The 25,036-nt window shown below is 44.3% G+C and overlaps 1 protein-coding gene across 1 annotated transcript in view; it reads right to left on the minus strand.

The window, feature by feature from the left end:
* The window catches only part of RNF169 (ring finger protein 169), a 60,772-nt gene extending 40,336 nt beyond the window's left edge, over nt 1-20,436 (minus strand). Inside the window, exon 1 of the mRNA XM_084773990.1 lies at nt 19,943-20,436. Coding sequence (XP_084630116.1) covers nt 19,943-20,405 — 463 coding nt within the window. The 5' untranslated portion in view covers nt 20,406-20,436. The remainder of the gene's footprint in view (nt 1-19,942) is intronic.
* Nucleotides 20,437-25,036: the final 4,600 nt, after the last annotated feature.

A 25,036-nucleotide genomic window follows, 5' to 3' on the forward strand; every position in this document is an offset into this window, starting at 1 on the left:
CTTCCCTAATCTCTTAATATTATATGTCAGCTTCTTCCATGCCAAAAGAGGAACTTGAGGTTGAATTGCCACAACACTACTATAAACAGAGGAACAATACATCCAGGCCAGCAGGAAAAGCCACACAACCCTCTCTTGTCCAAAGGAGTCAAAAAAAAAGAAAGAAATCTACTAATCCCATGGGGGCGTTGTTGCTTAGTTGTTTAAAAGTGTCTATGTAGAAACCATCTACCAACTGCTCAGTGATTCCCAAATGTTTCAGTAGCACAAGAGCCACCACTCACCTTCTTCCCGTACAGGAAGAAGTGCTGGACACAGCTTTGGATGCATAAGAACACAGAACAGGCCCACTCATAAAGGAATCCAGGGGCTGACAGTTTTCCTGATGCCCACCCTCTGACTCAGACTATGCATACCAGGAAGAGAAACTCCCAAGGGACAAGATGTCTTAAGGATGACACACACCTGTGGTCAGTGCCTACACATAGGACTTACTTCAGTCTAATGTAAATTCTAAGAACAGGAAAACATCTTTAAAGGTCCTTCTATTTTTGTTTGTTTTTGTTTTTTTGTTTTGTTTTGGTTTTGGTTTTTCAAGACAGGGTCTCTCTGTGTAGCCTTGGCTGTCGTGGACTCGATTTGTAGACCAGCCTGGCCTCAAACTCACAGCAATCCGCGTACCTCTGCCTCCCAAGTGCTGGGATTAAAGGCGTGCGCCACCACACCTGGCTAAAGGTCCTTCTTAAAAAAGGATTCTCTGGGGCAGAGTAAGTGGTGATTTGTTAATAAAAACAAATGAACTACCAGGCAGACATTTTGCTACTTGCACCAAGCCCAGTGTCACTATCATCAAAACATCCACACTCAATGTAGTACTTTTTACATTTTTATTTACTGTGTATGGGTGTTTTGTCTGCGTGTATGCCTGTGCACCATGTATTTGCCTAGTACCTGTGGATGCCAGAAGAGGGTATTGGATTCCCTGGAACCGGAGTTACAGACAGTTGTGACCTGCCACATGGGTGTTCAGAATTGAACCTGGATCCTCTGGAAGAGAGGCCAATGCTCTTTTTTAAATGTATATTTTATTATAATTTATTCACATTACATTCTGATTATAATTCCCTTGATCTTATCTTCCCATTCCCACACCCTCCCTCCCTCTTCTGCCTATTCCCCTCCCCTAGATCTCTGATGGGAGTGATCCTCCTACCCCAACTGCCTGGCAACAGCTTATAGGTCTCATCAGGATAGCCTGCATCCCCTTTCTCTGTGTGCCTGTTAGGTCATCTTGCCAAGGGGTAGTGACCAAATCGTGGGCACCAGAGTACATGTCAGAGGTTCAGCAGCAGCCCCATGCAGAGAATCAGCAACCCATTGGTTACATCTGAACAAGGGGTCTAGGTTCTTTGCACGCATTGTCCTTGGTTGGTGCATCAGTGTGTGCAGGCCCGTGTCCAGATACATCAGCCTTGATGGTCTCCCTGTCCCTCCCAGACCTTCCATGTCCCCACTCTTCGCTACAACTCTCAGCACTCTGCCCAGAGTCCAGCTTTGAGTCCCAGTATTTGTCCTGATCCCCACTGGATGGGGTCTCGCAGAGAAGATCTACTTTGGGCTAACAGACACTAACAAGTGAGTATATATCGCGTGTCTTTCTGGGTCTGGGTTACCCCACTTAAGATGATAGCTTCTAGTTCCATCCATCTGCCTGCAGATCTCTGGGATTCCATCTTACACCTATCCGAATGACTAAGATCAAAAACTCAAGTGACAGCACATGCTGGTGAGGATGTGGGGAAAGGGGAACACTCCTTCATTGCTGGTGGGAGTGCAAACTTGTACAACCACTTTGGAAATCAATCTGGCTCTTTCTCAGGAAATTGGGAATAGAGCTACCTCAAGACACAGCTATACCACTCCTGGGCATATACCTGAAAGATGTTCCACCATACAACAAGGACATTTGTTCAACTATGTTCATAGCAGCCTTATTCATAACAGCCAGAATCTGGAAACAACCTAGATGTTCCTCAACCAAAGAATGGATAAAGAAACTGTGGTACATTTACACAATGGAATACTATTCAGCTATTAAAAAGAAGAAAATCTTGAAATGTAGAGGCCAATGTTCTTAACCACTGAGCCATCTCTCTAGTCCTTCAATTTAGTATTAGAAAAAAAGAACCCTTCTCTACAATACTAGAAGATGCTAACTACCAACTCCAAAGGCCAAAGTCAATTGTCTTCCAGTCCCTGGACATGCCTAAGTGTCCCCATTCACAATTTAATTTCTTATGAATGTAGCAGAATAAAAGAGAATTTTGGATTTATTGAGTCATAAGACCTATTATGTCTTTGATTTTAATGTGAATGTTCTGACTTCCTATTTGTCCATAAGACAATTTAAAAAAAAATTCTCTTGGCATGAATTTCTTCATTTGTAATCTATAATAATACGACCACATGTTAGAACTACAGACATGATATAAAACATAAATTCAAAAGGCTATAAACTGTAAAAATGTTTGGTAAGTTATTTCCCACCATGAAAATATATGGTTAGATCATTATCTACTGAAAATGTTTTAACCGGGGAGTGTTGCGTTCTCTTCAGACATAAAGGGATAATTGTCTATAACCACCAGAGTTGGTTCTATACCACTTACATTCCAATACAATGTAAAGACAGTCATGTGACACAGTCCCTGCCCCCTCTGCAGTTTTATATCACCCTGTTCCTTCTTTACATCAATGGTTTATGGCTCCTGGACAAACCAAATTCTGCTTGAAATGCTCTCAAGCTTCTACTCTTACTCTCCACATCGCTCTCCTCACTCACCTTGCACCAGGTTAACAGTAAACCATCCTTTTTAATAGTAGACAACTATGTGGAACTTAGGGGATGCTGGGCCCACGTCTAACACACGAATCACAATGTCTCTGTGGTGTGTCATTATCACCCGTTTTCCAGAGGAGGAAATTGAGATACACAGAGTTTAATTTGCTAATGCCCCAGTGCTGTAAGAAACTATGATGAAACTCAAGCAACCTCAATTCAGATTCTGTGCTCTCACATACTAAAACACACACACACACACACACACACACACACACACACACACACACACACCAAAAGACATAGGAAATTACAGCCTAGGTTATACAAAATATAAAAACCATTAAAACAAAACACTTTAATGTAGCAGATTAGCAAATACCAAAAAGTTTGGTTCAGACAAGAGTTGGTAAGGATATTGTATCTTTCTTCTTCGTTGAAAGTAAAATTTTCCCCTCACATTATATACCAATTATGGTTACCCTCTACTCCTCTCCATGGCCCCGCCCATCTAGAACCACCTCCTTTCTGTCTCTCATTAGAAAACAGACAAGCTTCTATGGGATAATAATAAAATAAAACAAAAACTAACACATCAGAATTGAACAAAACAAACAAACAGAAGGGAAAGAATCCAAGAGAAGACACAGGAAACAGAGACTCATTTGTTTGCACACTCAGGAATCCCATAAAAACACTCAACTGGAAGCCGTAATATATGTACAAAGGACCTATAGGATGAAAAAGAGAAAAATACACATATAAATAAAAAGTAATAAAAATTGAGCCAAGTGGTGGTGGTGCATGCCTTTAATCCCAGCACTTAGGAAGCAGAGACAGATGGATCTCTGAGTTTGAGGCCAGCCTGGCCTACAGAATGAGTTCCCAGACAGCCAGGGCTACACAAAGAAAGCCTGCTGGAAAAATAAAATAAAATGAATTTAATTTAAAAGTTAAATTAAATGAAAAAGGAAAGACCCCTGACAAGACATCAGGAAATAAGGAACCTCAAAAGATGCTGCTGAGTCATTTTTGTTGGCTATCACTGGACATACAGTCTACTCCTTAAGTATGTTTTCCCAGTCAGACTCCCTTTGAAGAAACTAAATTTATATTCCAAGTGGTTATCAATTGGAGATTGTTTCTTAGTTGGGAAAGGGGGCATGCCTACTTCCCCTTTTGACTCAGGACCCCAACTGGTACAGACCCATATAGGCCCTAGAGTAGTATAAAAACCTAATATAGTAGAAACTTCTAAAAATAAATATATATGAAAACAATCTAAATGAAATCACCAAATAATGGGGGAGAAAGAGCCCCAACTAGCCATTTCTTGTCAACAAATAAAGTCTCCAATGCCAAACTGAATTACATCTAATTGAATTATTGGCCAAAGGTGTCCCACATGAACCCCCAAACAACCCAGGTTGTTGTTAAGACTACAGAGTGCTCTCCACAAACTGATAGCAAGGCCCCAATGTTGAAGACAATACCCACACAACACATAAGACATGGAGAAGGCAAGCTCATGCCTACATAGCACATTTACTGCTATGTTCTAGCATCTTCAGTACAAGAAGGTACTCTGTATGCTACCAAAAGAGCAACATAAACTCCAGCTTCGCCCTTTGATCTATAATGGTGTCCTGCCTACCAGACACACTAGTGCACAAAGCTCATGGGAGTAAGCAACCATTATCTAATTTGACTGAAGGCTCATTCCAGATGGAACCCATACCCAACACTGCTTGCATGACCAAGAACCTGAAAGTAGATAGCCTAGGACCTACATAGGGTAAAACCAAATACTACTGCCTTGTTCAACCATCAGCAGAGAAGCTTCCTCCTGCAGCAAATGTGAACAAATACAGAGCCCACAGCCAGACAGTATGCAGAAAATTAGAGACCTTGAAACACTCAGCCCTAAAGAGGATGTCTCTATCAAGTCCATCCTCTCAGGGATCAGGGAATCCCAAAGAGAGACCAAGAGTGTAGAACCAGAGGGGATAGAGGACACCAAGGAAATAATGCCCTATAAATTGATATGATTAACCCACACATGAACTCACAGAGACTGATGTAGCATACAGAGGACACTGTATCTTTTTAAAAATTTTTTTTAGATTTACTTATTTATTATTATGTATACAGTGCTCTGGATGCACATACACCTGCAGGCCAGAGGAGGGCATGAGATCATATTATAGATGGTTGTGAGCCACCATGTGGTAGCTGGGAATTGAACTCTGGACCTCTGGAAGAACAGTCAGTGCTCTTAACCTCTGACCCATCTCTCCAGCCCAGGATACTGTATCTTAAAGATATTTATGTGTGCAAAGACTGATGTACACGAACGTTTTCTGCAGATCACTCACAACACTGAAGGCTACAATCAGAACCACCTTCAAATTGAGACTGACTAATCAAACTACTAAGCAAGTGGGACGCCATTTCAGCTACAGTCACTGTCCTTATCCTAGCTCTTTGCTGGCCTGGCGATTTGGGGTAAGGAATCATCTACTGTGCATAAAACCCAGCAGCTCTGGATGACATCATCTTCCTACTGAGAGGCTCACCATGCTTCCTGAAGCCAGTCAGAATGAGAGTTAATCACCCCACAACCTCAAAAAGACGCAAATAGGCTCAAAACTGCCTGCAGTCTCTGGTCTGTCAACCTTACTCTGCTGGTGTTCATACCACAGGGGCCCAAACAGGATCCCAGGCACTCACCACACCTGTCTTCCTCAGAAGCTCCTGGACATTTTCTTCCTCAACAGTGAAGGAAAGCTAGAAGATCTCTGCTTCTCAGTGGCTTCTCTAAGGCATTTTACCCTATCCTCTTTAACCAGAAATGCCCCACGGGTCAGCAGGAGGGAATGTGCTAGGGTCCTGGCCTCTCGGGTCTAGCTGCCTGGCACCATAAGCTATACTTTTTATCTCCTCAGGCCCATGAGGGGAGCATGCCTGACTCTGCTTCTTACGAGCTGCTTCCTCCCCTTGCCAAGAATCCATAACATCTGAAGCCCTGGCTGCCTTGGCAACCATACAGTGCTCTCATGTGGATTTTGTTTTTAAATAAGGTTCTTCTAGTTATTCTCAGCAGGAGTTTTTGTCTGCTACAATCTGTTCTACTTTAGCCAGAGGAGTTTAAAATCTATGTATCTCACAGGCTCTGTAAGAAAAACACAATTCCATGATACAAGCACAAATTCTGTGGAGATAGTCTCACTATGCAGCCTGGACACACACTCCTTTTGCATCAGTCTGAGTACTGAGAAACAGGTATTGGCCACAATACAAGAATGCTTGCTGCTCTTGCAGAGGACATGGGTTCTAGAAGATTTCCTTAGATATAGTCCTAGAAATCTGAAGTTACAAACATATCAGTTCTTAGTATGTGAGGCGTTAAATTTTTATTTGATTAATACTTTACCAGGGAATGGTTTAAAATTATAAAAAGTGAAATTGAGCATAATGATAATTAGAGGTGTTCAGTCTTATCCATTGATGCTACTTGATTCTAAATTTTACTAGCATCTAAGAAAAAAATTGAAAAGATTTAATGTATATGAATATTTTGCTCACATGTATGTATGTGTACCATGTGCATACCTAGTGCTTGTGGAGGTCAGTGGAGGACATCAAATCCCCTGACAGCAGTTATAGGCAGGGTGAACTATTGTCTGAGTACTATGAATCAAACCGATGTCCTCTACAAGAGCAATAAGCATCCCCAATGTTCTTAGTTCCTAACTTTTTCAACTACACTGTCTTTCTTTTCTTCCCAGGGAAGCACTCTTGCTGTTGCCTACTATAATTTCTCCTTGTCTTGAGCAAGTGAGCAGCTGTCCTAGTTTAATACAGTTGACACTTGGCTGTCATCCACACTCCTAGAAGGAGCAAACCAGAGAACAGTGGAGCTGGCCCTGGTAGCGGGGGTTGCTCGTGAGCCAGCAGTGAAGGCATTATCGCAAAAAAGCCAGCTGACTAGCTCAGATATCTCTTAGGCCCAGATCCAGGGCTTTGAATTGGCCCATCCCAATATCTACCTCATTGATGAACTGATTGAGTGAACGAAGGCGCCAGTCCTACAGATCCAACTACAGGATGACACAGGGCAACAACAGGGTATCCTAGAGGAGTCTCAGTGAGGATCCAGGATTGATACAGTTGCGGAAGCCAGAGGCCTCATTGCTGATAACAAGGCATTGCAATGAACATTTGCAAGCCAAGAAGTGTGGGCAAAAGGGTGTGCTGTGGGGCGCGCCGTGGGGCACACTGCAGCTTCCACAATGAGATTTTTTTTTCCTCTGTTGGGTAGGAAGTTGCAAGGGTGGAGGGGCAAGTACAAGGGGAGGGGGGGATGAGTGGGATTGGGGAGTATGATGTGAAATTCACAAAGAACCAATAAAAAGTTTAAAAACTTACCTCTATGTTAAACACAGAGAGAATGGTTAAACTAATTATGTATAGCCAGACAATATACTATTTTTTTAGCTATTAAAATCATATAAAGGCTATGCTGGCTAATTTTATGACAACCTGACACAAGCCAAAGCCATTTAAGGAGAGGGAACCTCAATTGAGAAAAATGCCTCTGTAGATGCAGCTGTAAGACATCTTCTTAATTAGTGACTGATGGGGGAGGGTCCAGCCCATGGTGGGTGGTACCACTCCCTGGGCTAGTGGTCCTGGATTCTATAACAGGCTGAGCAAGTCAGTAAGCAGCACTCCTCTAAGGCCTCTGAATTAGTTCTTGCCTCAAGGTTCCTGCCCTGCTGGAGTTCTGTTCTGACTTCCTTTGATAGTGAACAACAATATGGAAATGTACGCTGAAGTAAACTCTTGGCTTCCTGAGTTGCTTGTCTGTGCATGGTGTTCATCATAGCAATAGTAACCCAAACTAAGACAAGGGAGGTATTAAAGATTCGTTTATTGAGTAAACTGCAAGAGGGCAATGGGCTGGACGGTAACTACAACACAGACGTTGCTTTAATAAGATGAAAAGGCACTGTTAGAGTATGCTAGATAACTGACATTCAGGGGAAAAGTGACAGAAGAATTCACAAAAGGAGAAAAAGAATCAAAGTGCTAACACAGGAGAGTGTGTGTGTGTGTGTATGTGTGTAAGAACAATGGAAACAGCCACAAGAGATTAGGAGGTAAAAGAGGAAATGAGCAGTGAAAAGACAAAGTGATGTGGGAAGAGGAAGTGCACAAAGAAGAGGTATGGGACCTTCCACAAAGAATTTTAATAAGGTTTATTAGCTAAACCAATCAATAAGAGGTCCTAAAATGTATCTGAACAACTGCAGAGATAACAGAGTCACACAGAATAAGCAACTACCAAATTCATCGCACAACCAAGTGTTGCACTCAAGAGTCACAGAGGAAGAGACCAGGACTGCGAAGGGCAGACAACACTTTCAGAAGGAAGAGGGAAGCTGGTCGAACCTACTGGCCACAGTCTGCCAACTCAACTCCTAAGTCAGAGAGACCTGACAGTAGAGGTCAACAGACTTACAAACGAGATGTAAAAATAGTCAAACAAATAAGACTTCAATGATGAACCTAAAAACAGCCCCAAAAGCACCGTTTTCCTGTTAGGCAGCTGGAAATGATCATCAGTAAAAGCCTACAATTAAAGAGGATATAGTGAAAAGGGGCTGGAGAGATGGCTCAGAGGTTAAGAGCACTGTCTGCTCTTTCAGAGGTCCTGAGTTCAATTCCCAGCAACCACATGGTGGCTCACAACCATCTATAATGTGATCTGATGCTCTCTTCTGACATGTAGGTGTACATCCAGATAGAGCACTCATCTACACAAAATAAATAAATCTTAAAAAAATAAAATAAAGAGGACATAGGATCAAAAGTAGGCACAGGGCTCAGCAGCCAATGAAGGGCTTGGGGCTCAGAGCTCTTATCCAGGGCCAACAAAGATTCGTGTGTGTCCACAGCATCATCACATCCACCACCATGGAACAACAGTCTTTGATGTCTGCTCTGTGAGGCAAAACATCACTCACAACTGTGGTGATTTGGATGAAAATGACCCTCATAGGCTCATAGACAGTGGTGCATATTAGGAGGTGTGGCCTTGCTGGAGGAAGTGTGCTACCGGGGGTGGGCTTTGAGGTTTCAAGTGTTCCAGCCAGGCTCAATGTGTCTCTCTCTTCCTGCTGCCTGCTGACCTAGAAGTAGAAATCTCAGCTACCTCTCCAGTACCGCATCTGCCTGAGTGCTCCCTTGCTCCCCACCAGGCTCCCTGCCCTGACAATAATGGACTAAGCTTCTGAATATAAGCCAGCCCCAACAAATGTTTTCCTTTATAAGAGCAATAGGACATTGACTAAGAGAACAAGCATCAGCAAAATGATTCCTAAGTTAAAGAGTCCAGGATCCGGAGCCAAACAGACCTACATTCAATTGTACCCCTCCTGGATTGCAGCTCCAGTCTTCATCCTGGCTAGCTTGATTTTTTAACCATAAAAGTGTTCCATCTGAATAGTTCATCTCATCGGATCTTCCAGTATTCCTGGGAACAGCTTGTGTGCATATTCAAACAGCCTTCCTGTCTCTCAAATTCTTTGTCTTTCCATCTATCCTCTACATGGCTCCTCTAGCTCTGTATAAAGAGACACGGCCTGCTTATCCTGCAAGTGAGTAACCCTCCACGATCTATACAACAAGACCCCAAACCTATCACTTCAGGAATATCTTCTACTCTTTCTGTACTAGTACCTGTCCCCAGCTCTCACCCACGTCACTATTCCTAACACATCATACTTGAACTACAGCGTAAGTTCACATATGCTTCTTCCTGAAATACACTTTCTCTCCTTCATTGTATGATGATCCTCTGCCCATACCTCAAACCCTTTCTCTGCCTTCTCCTTCCAAAGCTTTTCTACTAATCCAAAAAGAAGTGCATACCTGCCTAACACAGCATTCTATACATGCCCCAGCATGTCCCATACATGGTACAAAGGCTTGAATCTGCCTATCTAGGGACATGATAGATCATAGAGATGATCTCCAGGCATGCATCCAAGAATGGTAGTTTGAATGTAATTTGCCCCCATAGACACATAAGGAGTCTATTAGGTGTGGCCTTGCTGGAGGAAGTGTGTCACTGTGGGGATGGGTTTGGAGGCCTCCTGTGTTCAAGCTACACCCAGTGTGGCACATTTTGTGCTGCTGCTGTCTTTGGATTGAGATATAGAACTTCTGGTCTGGAGAGATGGCTTAGAGGTTAAGAGCACTGACTGCTCTTCTAGAGGTCCTGAGTTCAATTCCCAGCAACCAAAGGGTAGCTCACAATCATCTATAGTAGGAGCTCTTCTGCAGGTGTACATGCAGGCAGAGCACTGTATAATAAATAAATAAGTAAATAAATAAATAAATCTTTTTAAAAAGATATAGAACTTTCAGCTCTTTTTCCAACACTATGTCTACCTATAAACTGCCATGTTGATAATGGACTGAACCCCTGAAACTGTAAGCCAGCCCCAATCAAATGTTTGTCTTTATAAGAGCTGTCATGGTCATGGTGCCTCTTCATAGCAACTGAAGCCCAAACTAAGAGACCAAGTGACATTCAGTAGCTTCAGAAATGTTTGTTGAATTTGCACATTCAGTTTTCTCTACTCAAAGTCTCTGACACCATCAATTTCTCCCCTCCGCCATAAGGCACAGATGTAAAAAATCTACTGGTGATTTGACACACCTATCTTAAGAAGAAAAACTTCGTAAGCTCCTAGCCCCACAGGTACTGGTTTCTTTGCCCTCTCTACAGCAAACTCACAAAGACTATCTGTTTCTAGTTCTCAATTCAGCCCATTCTACTGGAGTCTTTTGTTGCTGTGGTTGACTTTGCTTCTGTGGTTGTTTTCCTCCAACTACTGTACCAAGTGCTTTTAAAAGTGCCCAACAGGCTTCTAGGTTACCAAGGATGCCCAAGCTGTACAGATGCAAAACAGTTCAGAGGATGGGCATAATCCACTGTACAAAAACAATCGACGTTTAGTCTAAGAACTAAGGATCTCGAAAACCAAAATACCTAATGCACTTTATTGAAAATGCAAATCTGGGATAGAGTAGCTCACTGTGTCTTTACAGCAGTGTCATCCACTCCCACAGCAAAGAAGGGCACCAATAAGCAGCAAACACAGTCCTCTGGGTTCACATCTCCTTACCACCCCTAAAGCTTCTTAGAACATATTCTTCCAAAGCAGTGTGAAACACACTATGTGCAAAAGTTCCCTCAGCATTCCTCCTTTTTAATACAATTTTGCCTTCAAGTCCACCCTTTCTAGGAACCTGGTGCAATGCCTTACACATAGTAGGAATTCTCCATTAAACACAGCATCAAGCCTTAACAATACAGGCAATGTAAATGCCAAAAATCCTAATTCTTCTACCTCCAAAACTTTTCTGTCTATAATGAACAATGCCTAAAGCTGACAAATCTTTCATATCCTATATTAACAAGTCTACTTATTTCTGTCAGAACATCTGTATTGGGAGAGAATTACAAGAAGAAGAGACACAGGGATACAAAGCAAGGCTTGGTGGTGCACGCCTTTAATCCCAGCACTTGGAAAGCAGAGGCAGGCAGAGCATGTTGAGTTCGAAGCCAGCCTGGTCTACAAATTGAGTCCAGGACAGGCAGGGTGACACAAAGAAACCCTGTCTCAAAAAACCAAAGTGGGGGTGGGCAGCACAGAGATACTAAATTTCACACACTACAGAAAAAAATCTAAGTAAAATCATGATGTACACGCTACACAGTATTTACACGTGATCTAGTTTCTTTTCTGCTGCTGAGGAAAAAAACCCTGACCCCAACCTAGGGAGAGAAGTGATTACTTGGCTTCCACTTCCAGGTCATAGTCAGGTAAGAACTTGGAGCAGAAATCATGGAGCGACTCTACTTGCTAGCCTGCTCTCTGGCTCCCTCCCAGGCTCATCTTGGCTCTTCCTTGCATTTGACAATCCTTCCCATCTCAAGAAAAGTGTAAGTAGGTAAGATACTGCTGTGTAACTAAGCTGAGAAGGAAAACCACAGCCTGAGGGTGCGTGTGCAGGTTATGCCTCTCCTCTCACTACTCAATTAGCATCTTACATCATCCTAAACACTATAATCAAGTTATTAATGCAGATAAACATACACACCAATTCTTATGACGGCTTAAGAAACAGAAATTCACCAAAGCAGAAAAATCTCAGTCTATGACTCCATCAGGTTGGTGTTAAAGGAGAGAAATCCTGAAGTTAGGCTCTAATGAAGGCACTTATCCCATTCATCCAGCGAATGCTTACAAAGAATCTACTGTGTGCCAGGTAATGCAGCACCACAAGTCAGGCCAACCTCCCCAGACCTCATGCCTAATCTCAGCACTTTAGGTCAAATCTAGTCACCAAAAGCTCCATATAAGACCTAATCATTTCCCCTAACAAATGTGAAGAAACCTGTGCCACAAGATACACACAGACACACAGACACAGACACAGACACACACAGACACAGACACACACACACACACACTTACTTTATGGTAGGTATCAGAGATAAAAAGGTTCTAAAAAAAAGTAGCTAACATTACTGAGAACACTATGGACTGTTAGATAGTACCTAGCCAATAGCTTTTAAACTTTTAAAGACACAATCCACAATAAGAAAGATATTCTACCTCATTCCTCAAATCACGTCAAATGCATATGTCACTATGACCTGCTGTTATTTTTCTAACTTTGGTTGGCTACTCTCAGTTTGTTACTTAGAAACTGGGTTCAATCCCCAGCATGGGGTGGGGGGTGTCGTTGGTGTTCTGTGGTTTCACCACAATGTGTTTAGTTATGGGAGCTATGTTTCTGATTCTTGCTGGACTTCATAAATCTTAAGAGATTCACGGTTTTCATTAATTCTGAAATCATCTAAAGTCCTTCCATCCTCAGATTCTACACTCCCTCACTGTACTGCCTTTCTGCTGGGTTAATAAATACACTTGGCGCTTCCCAGCCAGCCTCTTCAGCTCTCTTTCATGGTTTTCTTCATTGTAACCTGTATCTGAAGAGTTTCCTCATATACTCACCTACTGTAAACAGCTGTTGCTTTATTGAGCTGTAACCTCACTGGCTATGTCTCCATTACAGTTAGTTCTTTTACAAATTATTTCAAGTCTTATTTGTTTATTGAAGTCCTGAACCATGATCACTTGTTGGGTGTCAATTCTGGAATATCCTTAGTCCTGAGCCATGCTCACTTATTGGTGTGTTGATTCTGGAACAGCTGTGGTCCTGAAACTATGCTCATTTATTTGGATGTCAATTCTGGAACAGCTGTGGTCCTGAACCATGTTAATTCATTTGGGGTGTCAATTCTGGAATAGCTCTAGTCCTGAACCACGTACATTTTAGTTTTTGAACTAACACTCTATACTTCAAGGAACCCCAGCCCCTGTTTTCTGTCTGTGGACTCCTTTGTGCAGAACCCTGCTGGCTCATATTGTCATTTCCCACCGTGGATTTCCCTACAGCTGAGCTTTTTCCTTCTGGAAGAACCCTGAACTGTCTGGGGTAGGAGAGTGTTCCTGACAGTCTTGTTTTAGTTTCTCCATGTGACGTGCATAGTGCACTCACTTGGAGAGACATTCTTTAATATTAATTTCTCACCATAAAGCTATCTGAACCAAACCAGATTTTGAATGTGAGTAGGGCTATGTATCCTGTGCTTCAGTTTCTCAGGAAAACTTTTTTCTTTACTTATTTATTTGCAAGAAGCCCAGGCAAATCAAGACAAGGTTTTGTGTTATCTCATTGTAACAGGGGGTAGTTTTTTGGCTATTTGCTTGATTGCCAGTCCTTTCACAGAGAATACAGCCCATGAAGAACCCCAAATCTATGCAGAACTCTTGGCTTCTTTTGCATGACTAACCTCAGCCCCCAGGCAGAGTAAAACACTCCCCACTCATTCAGGTCTCAATGGATCCCTTGAGGCTGCCGTAGGGTAACAGTGTGGGCTCCAGGACTTAACAGTTTCCATAGTTGCATGTCTGTTGACTACTGTCTCCCAGGAATACCTGTGAAGTCACTGTTCCATGGTCGTCAGTTTGTCTAATATGAGCAGTCCGCCATCTTTCAAACACAACTGGGATTTCCAACACATGTGCTACATTACCCCATCAGAGTCTCTAAGTACAAAAATGAGGATATCTCACTCATCAGCAGGGTATCCTAACTCCACTATCACCCAACAAGGCCATTTCCTGTCCTTCTACCCTCTCCTGGACATTGTGTCTTAACTCCTGGGCTGGACTGGGCTTTGTGAGACCACTAAGAACAAATAAATGAGTGTCTTCAAAAAGTAATAGGCGCCAGTCAGTCATTAAATTAATCAAATAAAAGGTGACTCTCAAGTCACATATAAATCAACTCAAAGTGGGCAACTCTTCTAAATTAACTGGAGTGAGGGAGTGGAAGTCAGAGAGGAAACAAACACCACTTGAGTCCCTGCTGTTTAGATCTGAGCAATTCCTTCAGTGCTAATTCATTTCAGTGGTAACAGATAGTAAGGTACTCAACATGAGTTTGAAAAGCACAAAAACAAGTGTGAGGCACATGGTTCCTGCACTAGTGCAACACAAAAGGACATTCTCATGTACCTCACTAAGGAGAAATGACAGAAATGACAAGTCACTTTATATATTATGAAACAAATCCTTACAGACCAGAGAAACCCCTGTCCTCTTACACAGTCACAGGGTTTCATTATTCACTAGTCCTAAAGACAATTTAGGCAACACACATAACAGATGTTGTCTGAAAATTGAGTAATAAACCAGAACTATTTGCTTTTCACAGAAAACAAATGTTTAGAATGTGTGTTAATCATAAGTGAACAGGAAGTGTGAATAGGGATGTTTGTGCAAGCAGACTGTGGGATAAAAAGGATAGATGAGGTACTACATACTTTTTATCTACTAATTTTTTGAAATTCAACTTTAAGACAAGAATAGAAAAAAAGAAGCCTACCAACTTACAATAGTTATCAGCCTTTACCTAGCTCACTACTTTAGTCGTTACCTACAGTAAAAGGAAAAAGAACTGTCCTAAAAGCTAAAAAGTTCCAGTATCAAGATCAAAGACAGTAAAATTTATAAGCATTTTTGACTTTAAATCAAAATTCTTTAATCATTGGCAAAAAAAAAACCCTTAAATATAATTGTTGTGTACAGTTGTGAATCCATGCATACATGTGTAGTAAGTATTTTTAAAATCGACAAATTAGAATGCCTTGACATTTAGAATATAAGCTCCATGAGAAAGAGATTTATAATATTTTGTTGACTAGTGTGGAAAATGCTTAGCAAAATACAGGTAATCATTCACCTACTGCATGCTACTTAAGACAGTACAAATATTTAGTGTGTCCGCGTAGACAAGGACTTGGAGTCAGTCTTGATATGATCACTGCCATAGCCTTCACACACTGGGTTTCCCAATTCAACAAAAACAACTAATAAACTAGGCATGATGGTACACAGCTGTAATCCCAGTATGCAGAAGGCTAAGGGAGAGGGGTTGCTCTAAGTTCAAGACCAGCCTGGGATACACAGTGATACCCTGTCTCAAATTAAATAAATAAATTTCAAACCACAAAAATGTCAAAAATACAGCCAAAATTTTCAACAAGCACAAACTACACTTTTTTCCCATAGATAATCCAATTCTAAAAGAGACACTGTATTTTGAAACTTTTTAAAAAATAAATAAATTGTGCATGGTGGTACATGTTTAAATCCCACCACTTGCTAGAAGGTCTACTTTGCTGCCTGCAAGGTTCTGTCTCAAAAGCACAGGAGTAGCTGCACAGCGGGTGGGAGGGCCAGGTGGGAGGACCACCTGACTGCAGGAGTTCAGCAGCGGACGAGGCAGCAGAGCACCAACCTAGCCAAAAGAATGAAGGAGTACAAGTAAAGGACGCTCCCTCAAACAGCAACGCACCCAATACAATTTCATTTCCAGTCTCACAAAGCAGGCCAGTCCTTCCTTCATTAGCGGGCCTGACTGTGCTAGAAGAATACACTGTGAGATACACTTCCTAGGGTCCCTACAAATGACCTCCTACTGCTGTGCTTACTGCTCATGAAATCCCAACACCAATATTTCAGCCTCCTCCATTAAAAGCCATCATGAGCCATGCTGGTAGCTCACACCTGCAAGCTCAGCACCCAGGAGACTGAAGCAGGAGAAGAGCCACAAGTTCCAGGCCTCCTTGGTCTACAGTTTGATTCAAGCTGGCTGGACTATAACATGAGATCTTAATCAAAAGCCACAGCGAAGTCAACACGAGCCTTTCACTGTCACAGTCCGTGCTCTGTCTTTTTACACGGTCACTCTTTTAGCTTTGTTTATCTACTTCCTCAGCGCAACCTGTAACTAGTAGTTCCTGCCGCCACTTCAGTTTTCTCCCTGGAACAATGAGGACCCAGAAAGAAACTGTCCTTAGCCTCTTTTTTTCCTTTAGTGACTCTTTAAAGTTTTGCTGGGGCTGTAGGTGACCTCTCCATGGAAATGTTCACACTTACAAAACAGCTTTTTAAAAGTTATTGATGGGTCTGGAGAGATGGCTCAGTGGTTAAGAGCACCAGCTACTTTTCCAGAGGACCCAAGTTCGGTTCCCAGCACCCACCTGTCAGTTCCTAACTACCCAGGACGCCAAATCCAAGGAATCTTGACACCCTCCTCTGGCCACTTTGGGCACCAGGCACATACACACATACACGTTATTATTTTTAAGTTTGAAAAAAATAGAATAGCAAAAGTTAAGATTCCATTTAACCCTTCACCAACAGATGGCTAAATAATGTTACACCCATTTAATAAAATCCCCTAGGATTTTAAGAATGCTAAAGACATTTTCTGTTCTAGTATGCATACACTGTTAAACAAGAAAGAGTAAGGAGAACTTTCAGGCTACGGAGATGACTCGGTGGGTATGAGTGCTTGATCTGCAGTGAGGACCCCAAGTTCAAATCCCTAGAGAAACAGCCAGGTATAGCTTACAGGTGTCTGTCACCTCAGCATTGAGGGACAGACTGACCAGTCAACCTAGCAAAATGAAGCTTCCATTTCTGTCAAAGACCTCACCTCAAAGCAGTATTTCTCAACCTGTGGGTCACAACCCCTTTGGGTCAACTGTTTCACAGGGGTCACTTAAGGCCATCAGAAAACACAGATATTTACATTACAATTTATAACAGCAGAATTATAGTTGTGAAGTAGCAACAAAAATTATTTTATGGTTGGAGTCACCACAACAATAGGAACTGTATTAAGGGGTCACAGCGTTAGGAGGGCTGAGGACCACTGGCATAGAGGAAGGTATCTGACGTCTGCTCTGTCTTCTGTATGTCTATGTGATACACACACACACACACACACACACACACACACACCATGCGAAACAATGTGTATAACACACAACCTTTTGGGTTGTTTGTTTGTTTTCCCCAAAACAGGGTTTCTCTGTGAGGCCCTGGCTGTCCTGGACTCACTTTGTAGACCAGGCTGGCCGTGAACTCACAGAGATCTGCCTGCCTCTGCCTCCCGAGTGCTTGGATTACAGGCGTACGCCACCACGCCTGGCTCAACACACACCTTTTGTATAAAAATGGCAAAAACATGTATTTTAGGTTTGATAAGGATTTCATGTGATGCACACGTTGTGAAAGAGTAAATCAAACACCGATGACAGCGGGAAATGACGACACAGCACCTGTCACCAAATCCCTTCTTCTCTTTACCTCTGACTCATGAATGATAAAAGCTTTTTGGGTTGTGTTATGTTGTTTTAAGACAGAGTCTCCTGTAGCCCAGGCTGGCCTGGAACTTACGTAGTCAAGGGACATCTTGAACTTATTCTCCAGTCTCTGCTTCCCAAATAGCGGGATTACAGGGTTGTCCCGTCACACTCAGTAAAATGGATCACTTTTGTATTTATTTATTTTGGGAGGTGTGTGCACATGCCACTACACACAAGTGGAGGTCAGAGAACAACTTTCCAGAGTCACTTCTCTCCCTTCACTGTCTGAGTTCTGGAACTGAACTCACACTGTCAGGCTTGGCACTGTTGGTGCCTTCTTGCTACCCTCCCCATTAAGGTTTTAATTAAACATATGGTGTATAATTCAGTAAATACCCATGGAAGCTAACACATAGTTTCCAAGCCCTATTCAGGAATTCTTTTTTTTTTTTTAAGTTCTATTTTTTAAACAGCTTCTCACATAGCCAAGAATATCCTTGAACTTCTGACCCTCTTGCATCCACCTACCAAATACTGAGAATCCAAGTTTTCGTCACCATGACGAGCTCAGAAATATGTTTCTATCTTCTAAATTTATTTAGCTGAATAAACATATGATTACATATACTCAATGATCCAAAAAGGAAATTTAGAGAAAGTACTTTTCATTATGACTCGCATATAACTGGAAGACATTAAATAACTCACTAAATCCTATGGACTCTCATTTTAGGTAAATGTTCTTAATCACTAAGAGCCTATCTTTTATGAAAACAAACTTCTTTAAGAGAAAAAAGTTTACACAAATCACTAAGCAATACTCTCTTTCATAGTTCAAATTTCAAAGTAGCTATTTCACTGCTCCAAGAGATACAGAAATAGAAACTGTTATCCCATTTGGCCATATAGTCAAAGTAGTAGTAGAAAAGAGCAGAGAAATTGCCTTATAATCTCATAAACTAAACAAGAATTGAGCAAGAATCAGATGAAATTGGACTTTCATCATTAGTCAAGTTATTTAATCTCTTTGGGCCTCATTAATAATATTAATAATATTATTAACAACAACAATAATAAAGGTACAACCTCACAGGAGCATTGTGATGTTTTTTAAAGGAATAACAAAAACCGCATAAAGTAAAATGCAGACCAGCTCAGCCCTTAGAAAAGCAAGGTGTTTTTGGCAGGTGTCTCTGCTTTAACCAAAACAGATGCATTCTGGACCCTGTAGTTTCTAGGAACTGCACTTTCATACACACAAAGCAACACCTTCCTTTTTCCTGCTGAAAACAACTGTAAGGCAGAATTCCTAACATAAAAAGGGCTAGCAAATGGCCATTTCTCGATTTGTGATTCTTGAACATCACAGCGGTAGATATGTCGCCTGGGCATGACCCAAAGAAACCTAGGTCTTAGTTTGTGCTACAAACGGAATTTTCTATCTCAGACTTCAGCACCAACAAGTGATGGGCTGCCGATGGTGAGACAGGAAAAAAAAAGGGGGGGAGTTCAGGCCAAGAGTCTTAAAACAGACCTTTACATTGCCAGCATCATAGACGGAAGCCTACACAGAAAGACAGAAAACAACCCCAGCCAATCTTCGTCTCCAAAACTTACACCCCACCCAGCTTTTTCATCGAGCACTACTGACGTTTATGATTAGAATTATCACAAATATAGATGGCATTTATCTCATCCTCACTATGTGCCAGGCTCTGCGCTGGGCGTGTATTTTTCAAGATTGCATGAGAAGAACTACACACAGGAGCTCATCCTCCAACCCACTCCGCTTTCAAGTCTGCAAAGCTCCCTTACATACTCAGATTCAAACTATCTATCCCCTGAGCCTGGGATACCCCACACCCGTCGCTCATCCATTGGAGCCCAGGAAGACACATCCTGGAAGCCACGACCCCAAGACCCCCCCTCTACCCGCCGCCCAACACTAAAACGAGCGCTTCTGGGGATCCTCCAGGGCCCCTCCCCCTCCACGCACCAACTTCAACATGCCCCTAACTTGTTCCAAGAACTGTTTCCTTCCAAACTTCTGACTTACGCAAGGCGCGGGGTACCCTCACCGCCCCTCCAAATCCAACAACGCCCGCTTGTCCGCTCCAAAGTTCAACATTCACCAACACATAACTGCGCCGGGGCAGAGCCCGGTCGCGACCCCGGGAAGAACTCTCCACTCCCGCTCCAGTGGGGCCCGGGACCCTCCACCCCGCTCACCAGGCCAGACCCCGAGTGGCTGGGCCTGGCTGGACCCCACGGGACGAGGGGGGGGGAGGCTCCACCTGGCTCCGCGAGCGGCTCCGGCTCCGGCCTGGGCCCCGAGGCGGCCGCGCCCCCGTCCCGGCGCGGGCGGCAGCGCTCCGGCTGTCCGCGGCGGGCGCGCTCGCCCATCAGGTCCGCGGCGGCTTGGCCGTCGTCACGGGCCCGACGGCGGGCCCAGCCCGAGCCGCGAGGGCGGCAGCGACGGCAGCCCCGGCCCGCCGCGCGGGAGGCGCAGCCTCGGCACCGCGAGTGGCCGCACGGCAGGGCCGCCACTTCCCCCGGGGTCTCCAGGCACCCGGGGCAGCCCGACTCCTCCGACTGCGGCGGCGGCCGCAACATTAACAACGCGGAGCTAGAGGCCCGGCCCGGAACCCCGGTCTTCGCTGCGGCCATCTCGTCACAGCGGCCCCGCCGGCCCCGCCGACTCAGAGCCGCCGTGGCCGCCGAGGAAGAAGCCCGAGTGCTCGGACCTGCCGCCGCCATCTTGTTTCCCGTTTGAAGGGAGAGTCCGTTGCGAGGGGAGAAGAGTAGAGGGCGGGGCAGAGCGCGGCCGACAGTTAATCTGCATATTCATGAGGGGCGGGGACCTAGCCGGCCTCGGGTGTTTCTCTCTAGGAGACTGCTTATTAATATTTAATGTTATTCTTTATATATCCGGTCTTCAGCCCGCCCTTCAGTTTTGGTTTTTTTTTTTTTTTTCAGTTTCTAACACTGAATCCAGAGAGGCTGCGAGCTAAAAGAATTTATTTGGAAATTCTGAGCGTGGAGCTTTATAAAGCAATTACATTTATGCGAGCTGGCCAGAAACCTGCCTAAGTGCTTAATTTGCTAAGGGCTTGTGCTTTCTCCTTGGGACCACGACAGCTTGTTGTGATTAAAATGAGGCCTACCAGGACCAAAAGTCTTGAGTGACTGTTGAAATAACAACCTGGCCAGCCCCCCCCCCCGCCCCCTTATCCTGTCTCTCTCCATATCCCTTCATGAAATCCTCCACCCTTGACTTTATTTCTCACTTAGGCACACACTCTAGCTCCTCAGATTCCTTCCTTGTTCCATAATTAAATGTAAATAATTTTTTTTAAGGTTGAGCCTCTGTCTCTTTTCTCTTCTCACTCTATATGGTCCCCCCCACACTAGTATCTGCAGCTCAGAGTTACTGAAGCCGTCGTTATGCAAACATCGTGCACAAACCTAACGCTACCCTCCTTTCAGAGCAGCCCTTTTTATTTCCCACGTTCTAGTCACAGAAGCATTTCTACAGGTCCTCAAGCTGCCAGCCCCGGCGTCTTTAACTTACAGTCTTGTCATTTTTCTGGCCAAAATGGCTCTTTTCCAGCCTGTTCCCACCTCTTGGTTTCCTAGTCTCACTGCATGGTTTATTTCTCATCCTCTCTTACCCAGCTGGCAGCAGTGACTTCTGCATACTGACCTCCCATCACACAACCCCACTTCATGTAAGGTTTATTCCACGGTCCTTAGAGTTCGTTCTTAAAGGCCAGCTCTGGCCACATCATTTCTGTTTAAGCCAGGGAGGGAGAGGTGCTCAGACTTTGTTGTGATTTCCCTTTCTGGACGCAGAGGCTTTAGGAAAAAGAATAGCTCCCCCTGGTGGAGAGATGGCTCTGCTAAAACAGGTCTCATGCTGTTGCTTTTTTTTTTTTTTTTTTTTTTTTTTTTTTTTTTAAGGCCAAAATGTTATCTTTATAGAAAAGCAGCGGTGTAATGGAAGTTTTGGTCTCTTTAAAAACTCAGTTATGTTATGTAAACATGTTTTGTTTTAATCCCAAGTGTGGGATATGGGGCTGCCTTACTTTTTTTTTTTTTGTCCACAACTGTTAACTATAATCATCTAATGCGAGGCGTGGTCTTTGCCAGCTGATAATAGCCTTGTGAGGCTTGGATAGGGGCCTGGTCTTTGCCAGAGGAGACAATTGAACTGTGAGGACTCTGGGAGCATATAAATATTAGAGCCCAGGGAGGGTGGGGAGAGAGAGAGAGAGAGAGAGAGAGAGAGGGAGGGAGGGAGATATGCTTCCCTCTCCCCAATAACCTTCTTTCTCTCCTAGCAAGGGGCTGGGGGCTGGAAGGGAAGAAGAGGTATAAGAAGCCCCAGTTAAAATGGTTTCAAAAGTAGCACCTACACAGAGACTCTGTAAAGACATTAATATTTTCCAAGGCTCCAGGTTTCCGTGAGTGTGTTCTGAGTTTGTGGTAACCACTTCAAAGCAGACTGATTCGTCCAAGTCAGAAGCCCAGGGGTTGGCGGGTGGAAGGGGGTGGGAGGGGTGGAAGGGGGTGGGAGGGGGTGGGAGGGGGTGAGAGGGGTAGGAGTGGGGGGGGGGGAGGTGGGAGGGGGTGGGAGGGGGTGGGAGGGGTGGGAGGGGTGGAGGGCCTGGAGGTTCAGGATGAGAACCAGGTGGCTAAAAGACAGTTAGCAACCAATGAAGGCTCAGTGAGCAACTAAAATAAATAGTGTGTACAAACAGCTGGGCCCAGACAAAGGCCCAGACACCCAGAATCCTGCCGGACACAGAAACGGGGTCTTGGCTGCGCTGTCCTTTATCCACGGCACTGCCTCGCTTCCTACCCACCATTTGTTCTTGAGACATTTTATCTTGTTCTCACAAGGAAGACTTGTGGCACAGAGAGGGTGCTGTCAGACTAGAGTCATCTGAGGAGAGGGAGCCTCCATCAGATCAGGCTGAAGGCAAGCTTGTAAAGCGTTTTCTTAGCCAGTGATTGCTGGGGACAGCTAGCACGTTACAAGTAGTATATCCCAAGTGTGGCGCTCCTGGGATCTGTAACACAGCAGACTGAACAAGCTGTGAAGAGCAAACTAGCTAACGGGCCTCTTCACGGCCTCTGCACCAGCTCCTGCCCCTGGGTTCCTGCTCAGTTTGTGTTCCTGTCTTGGCTTCCTCAATGGCTTGTTGCTCCGGGCATGTAAACCAAATAAACCCTTTCCTCTCAAAGTTGCTCTTGGTGTTTCATCACAGCTTGAGGAAGCTTAGACAGAGAAGCAGCCACCATCGGAAAGAGCTCCCCTCCTGTTTGCTGTTTACTCGGCAGAGCTTCAGACTGAAGGGCCTGCTCAGGGCTAGCCTGGAACACTGTAGAATGCATGCTTTCTTGGGCCCAAAGAGAAACAGGAAAGTTTCTTTTCCTCAAGGAAAAGTAAGATATCTGAATATCACTTGCCCAGGTGTCAGCTCTGGGCTTGGGCTTGGACCTTTTCATTGGCTCACTTCTTTCTTTCTGCCCTCAGTTTCCTTCCTCGGCTTTAAGATAAACGCACTAGAATTCAGCAGCTCTCAACCCGGGATGCACCACACAAGTATACAAACATGGGCATATGGCAGCCAAGGTGTTGCCTCAGATCTGCTGATGCCGAATGCTGAGGTGAACGGGTGCCAGGATCTAAGACTTTAACACTAACTCCCAGGAAAGACCGTAACAATGGCTGCATCCAATAGTCTTCCATCTCTCAAACTGAGAAGTCTGATTCCCAGTTTCCCGTCTTTTCTCTGTCTATGCTGTTGCCAAGGTAATCTTTCTAACACAGTAATGGTGATGGGGGCCAGGCAGATCTGTGGAGAGTTATTCCTGATGAGAAGAGGGGGCGAGAAGAAGACAGTCCTAAAGTTTCAAGCATCAACAAGAGAGTGTGACCATGATTGACAAACCATCAAAAAAACAGAGCAACCAGGAAGGAACCCCAGTCTGAGAGAGGAAGAGGGCAGACATTTTGTTAGATCTCATTTCCCACCAGCATCTAAACCTCATTTCTGCTGAGAAACGCCTCGTTCTATGTATTTCTGACAAGAGGAGGGAAGCTGAACCAGGAAAACAACTCCTCCCTGCCTGCGTGCCTGGAGAAGCCAGGACTTGACCTAGGTCTCAGGCTCCGCCCCCTTGCCCTCTCAGAACTCTCAATCATCGGTGAGTGACAGGTTTAGAATTGTTCATAGCAGCCAAGACTGTGGGGGAGCCAACAGCAAGGGCTCTTGGGTGAGAACTGGGGGAGGGGCGGCGGCGTCCTCACCACACTGCAGAGTTCCTGAGGCAAGGGCTGTGTTGTGGTACCAGCTGCCTGGCCTCTTGGCCTCTTTTCAGTTGACTCAGATTTTCCTTAAACCATTCTCAGTTCCTGTCCCTTGTGCTGCAATTCTCATCGTTGTTTTGACGCGTCTTCTGAGACTAGTTGTGAAGGATGCCTCGCAGACCATGGTGTGACGCAACAGGGTCAGGCCAACAGCCTAGAACAGAACAAGCCCAAATAGTGTCACCACCCTGGCAGGAACGAAGATGCTTTCTAAAGAGACAGTTGTGTCCCTCCCTTTAGCTATCAAACTATTGAAACAACAGGCCCCATGTAATTTGGATTTTTATGGAAATTTTATACTGGGAGAAGGAAAAGACTAGGAAGTGGTTGGTGCCAGGCCAGAGGAGAAGCTTGTCTCTCAGAGACGTCACCCAGTACTGAGAGCTGATCAGACCACTTGAAGGAGACCTTCCAACCAGACAGCGAGGGAGGGCAGCGCCACACTTAGACCCGGACTGCTTAGCTCTGCCTGCCTCCTCTTGCCCTATATTTAAACCTAAGCTTCACGCTAAGACCCAGAAAATGGCTTTGGCCAGAGGAGGGGGCATGGTCCATCAGACCTCTTTCTTCCTCTTGCCACTGTGGCCACACAGGAAAAACTCTTTTTCTGCTTTTCACTGTTACTCTGTCTCTTTAATTAGCCCATTGGGGGCAGGTGGCTGAGCCTAACTTGTTGGGGTGCAGTGCAGGATTCAAGGTCAAGGTTCTGTTCACAGCAGTATAGCGACAATAGCAGGCCATGCTCTTTTTTTCTCAGCCCCCCCCCACACACACACATAAACACTGGCTACACAGAATACAAGTGAAAAGTGGGCCTCACAGGCTCCTTCAAAGGGATGCTAACTACAGCAAGCAAGACTGGAGTCCCATGCCTCACTCTTCTGTCCCTGTCACACAGGCTGAGGACTGCGTGGCCACCATGGTGCCTCAGCTTGAATAGCTCCAAACTGTGCTGACCGATCCTTAAAACTCCGTCCGTCTGCTCTCCTGCAAACCTTTGCTCTTGCTTCAG

This window comes from Acomys minous, assembly GCF_964271855.1.
Source record: "Acomys minous genome assembly, chromosome: 2".
In the NCBI taxonomy this organism is placed as follows: Eukaryota; Metazoa; Chordata; class Mammalia; order Rodentia; family Muridae; genus Acomys; species Acomys minous.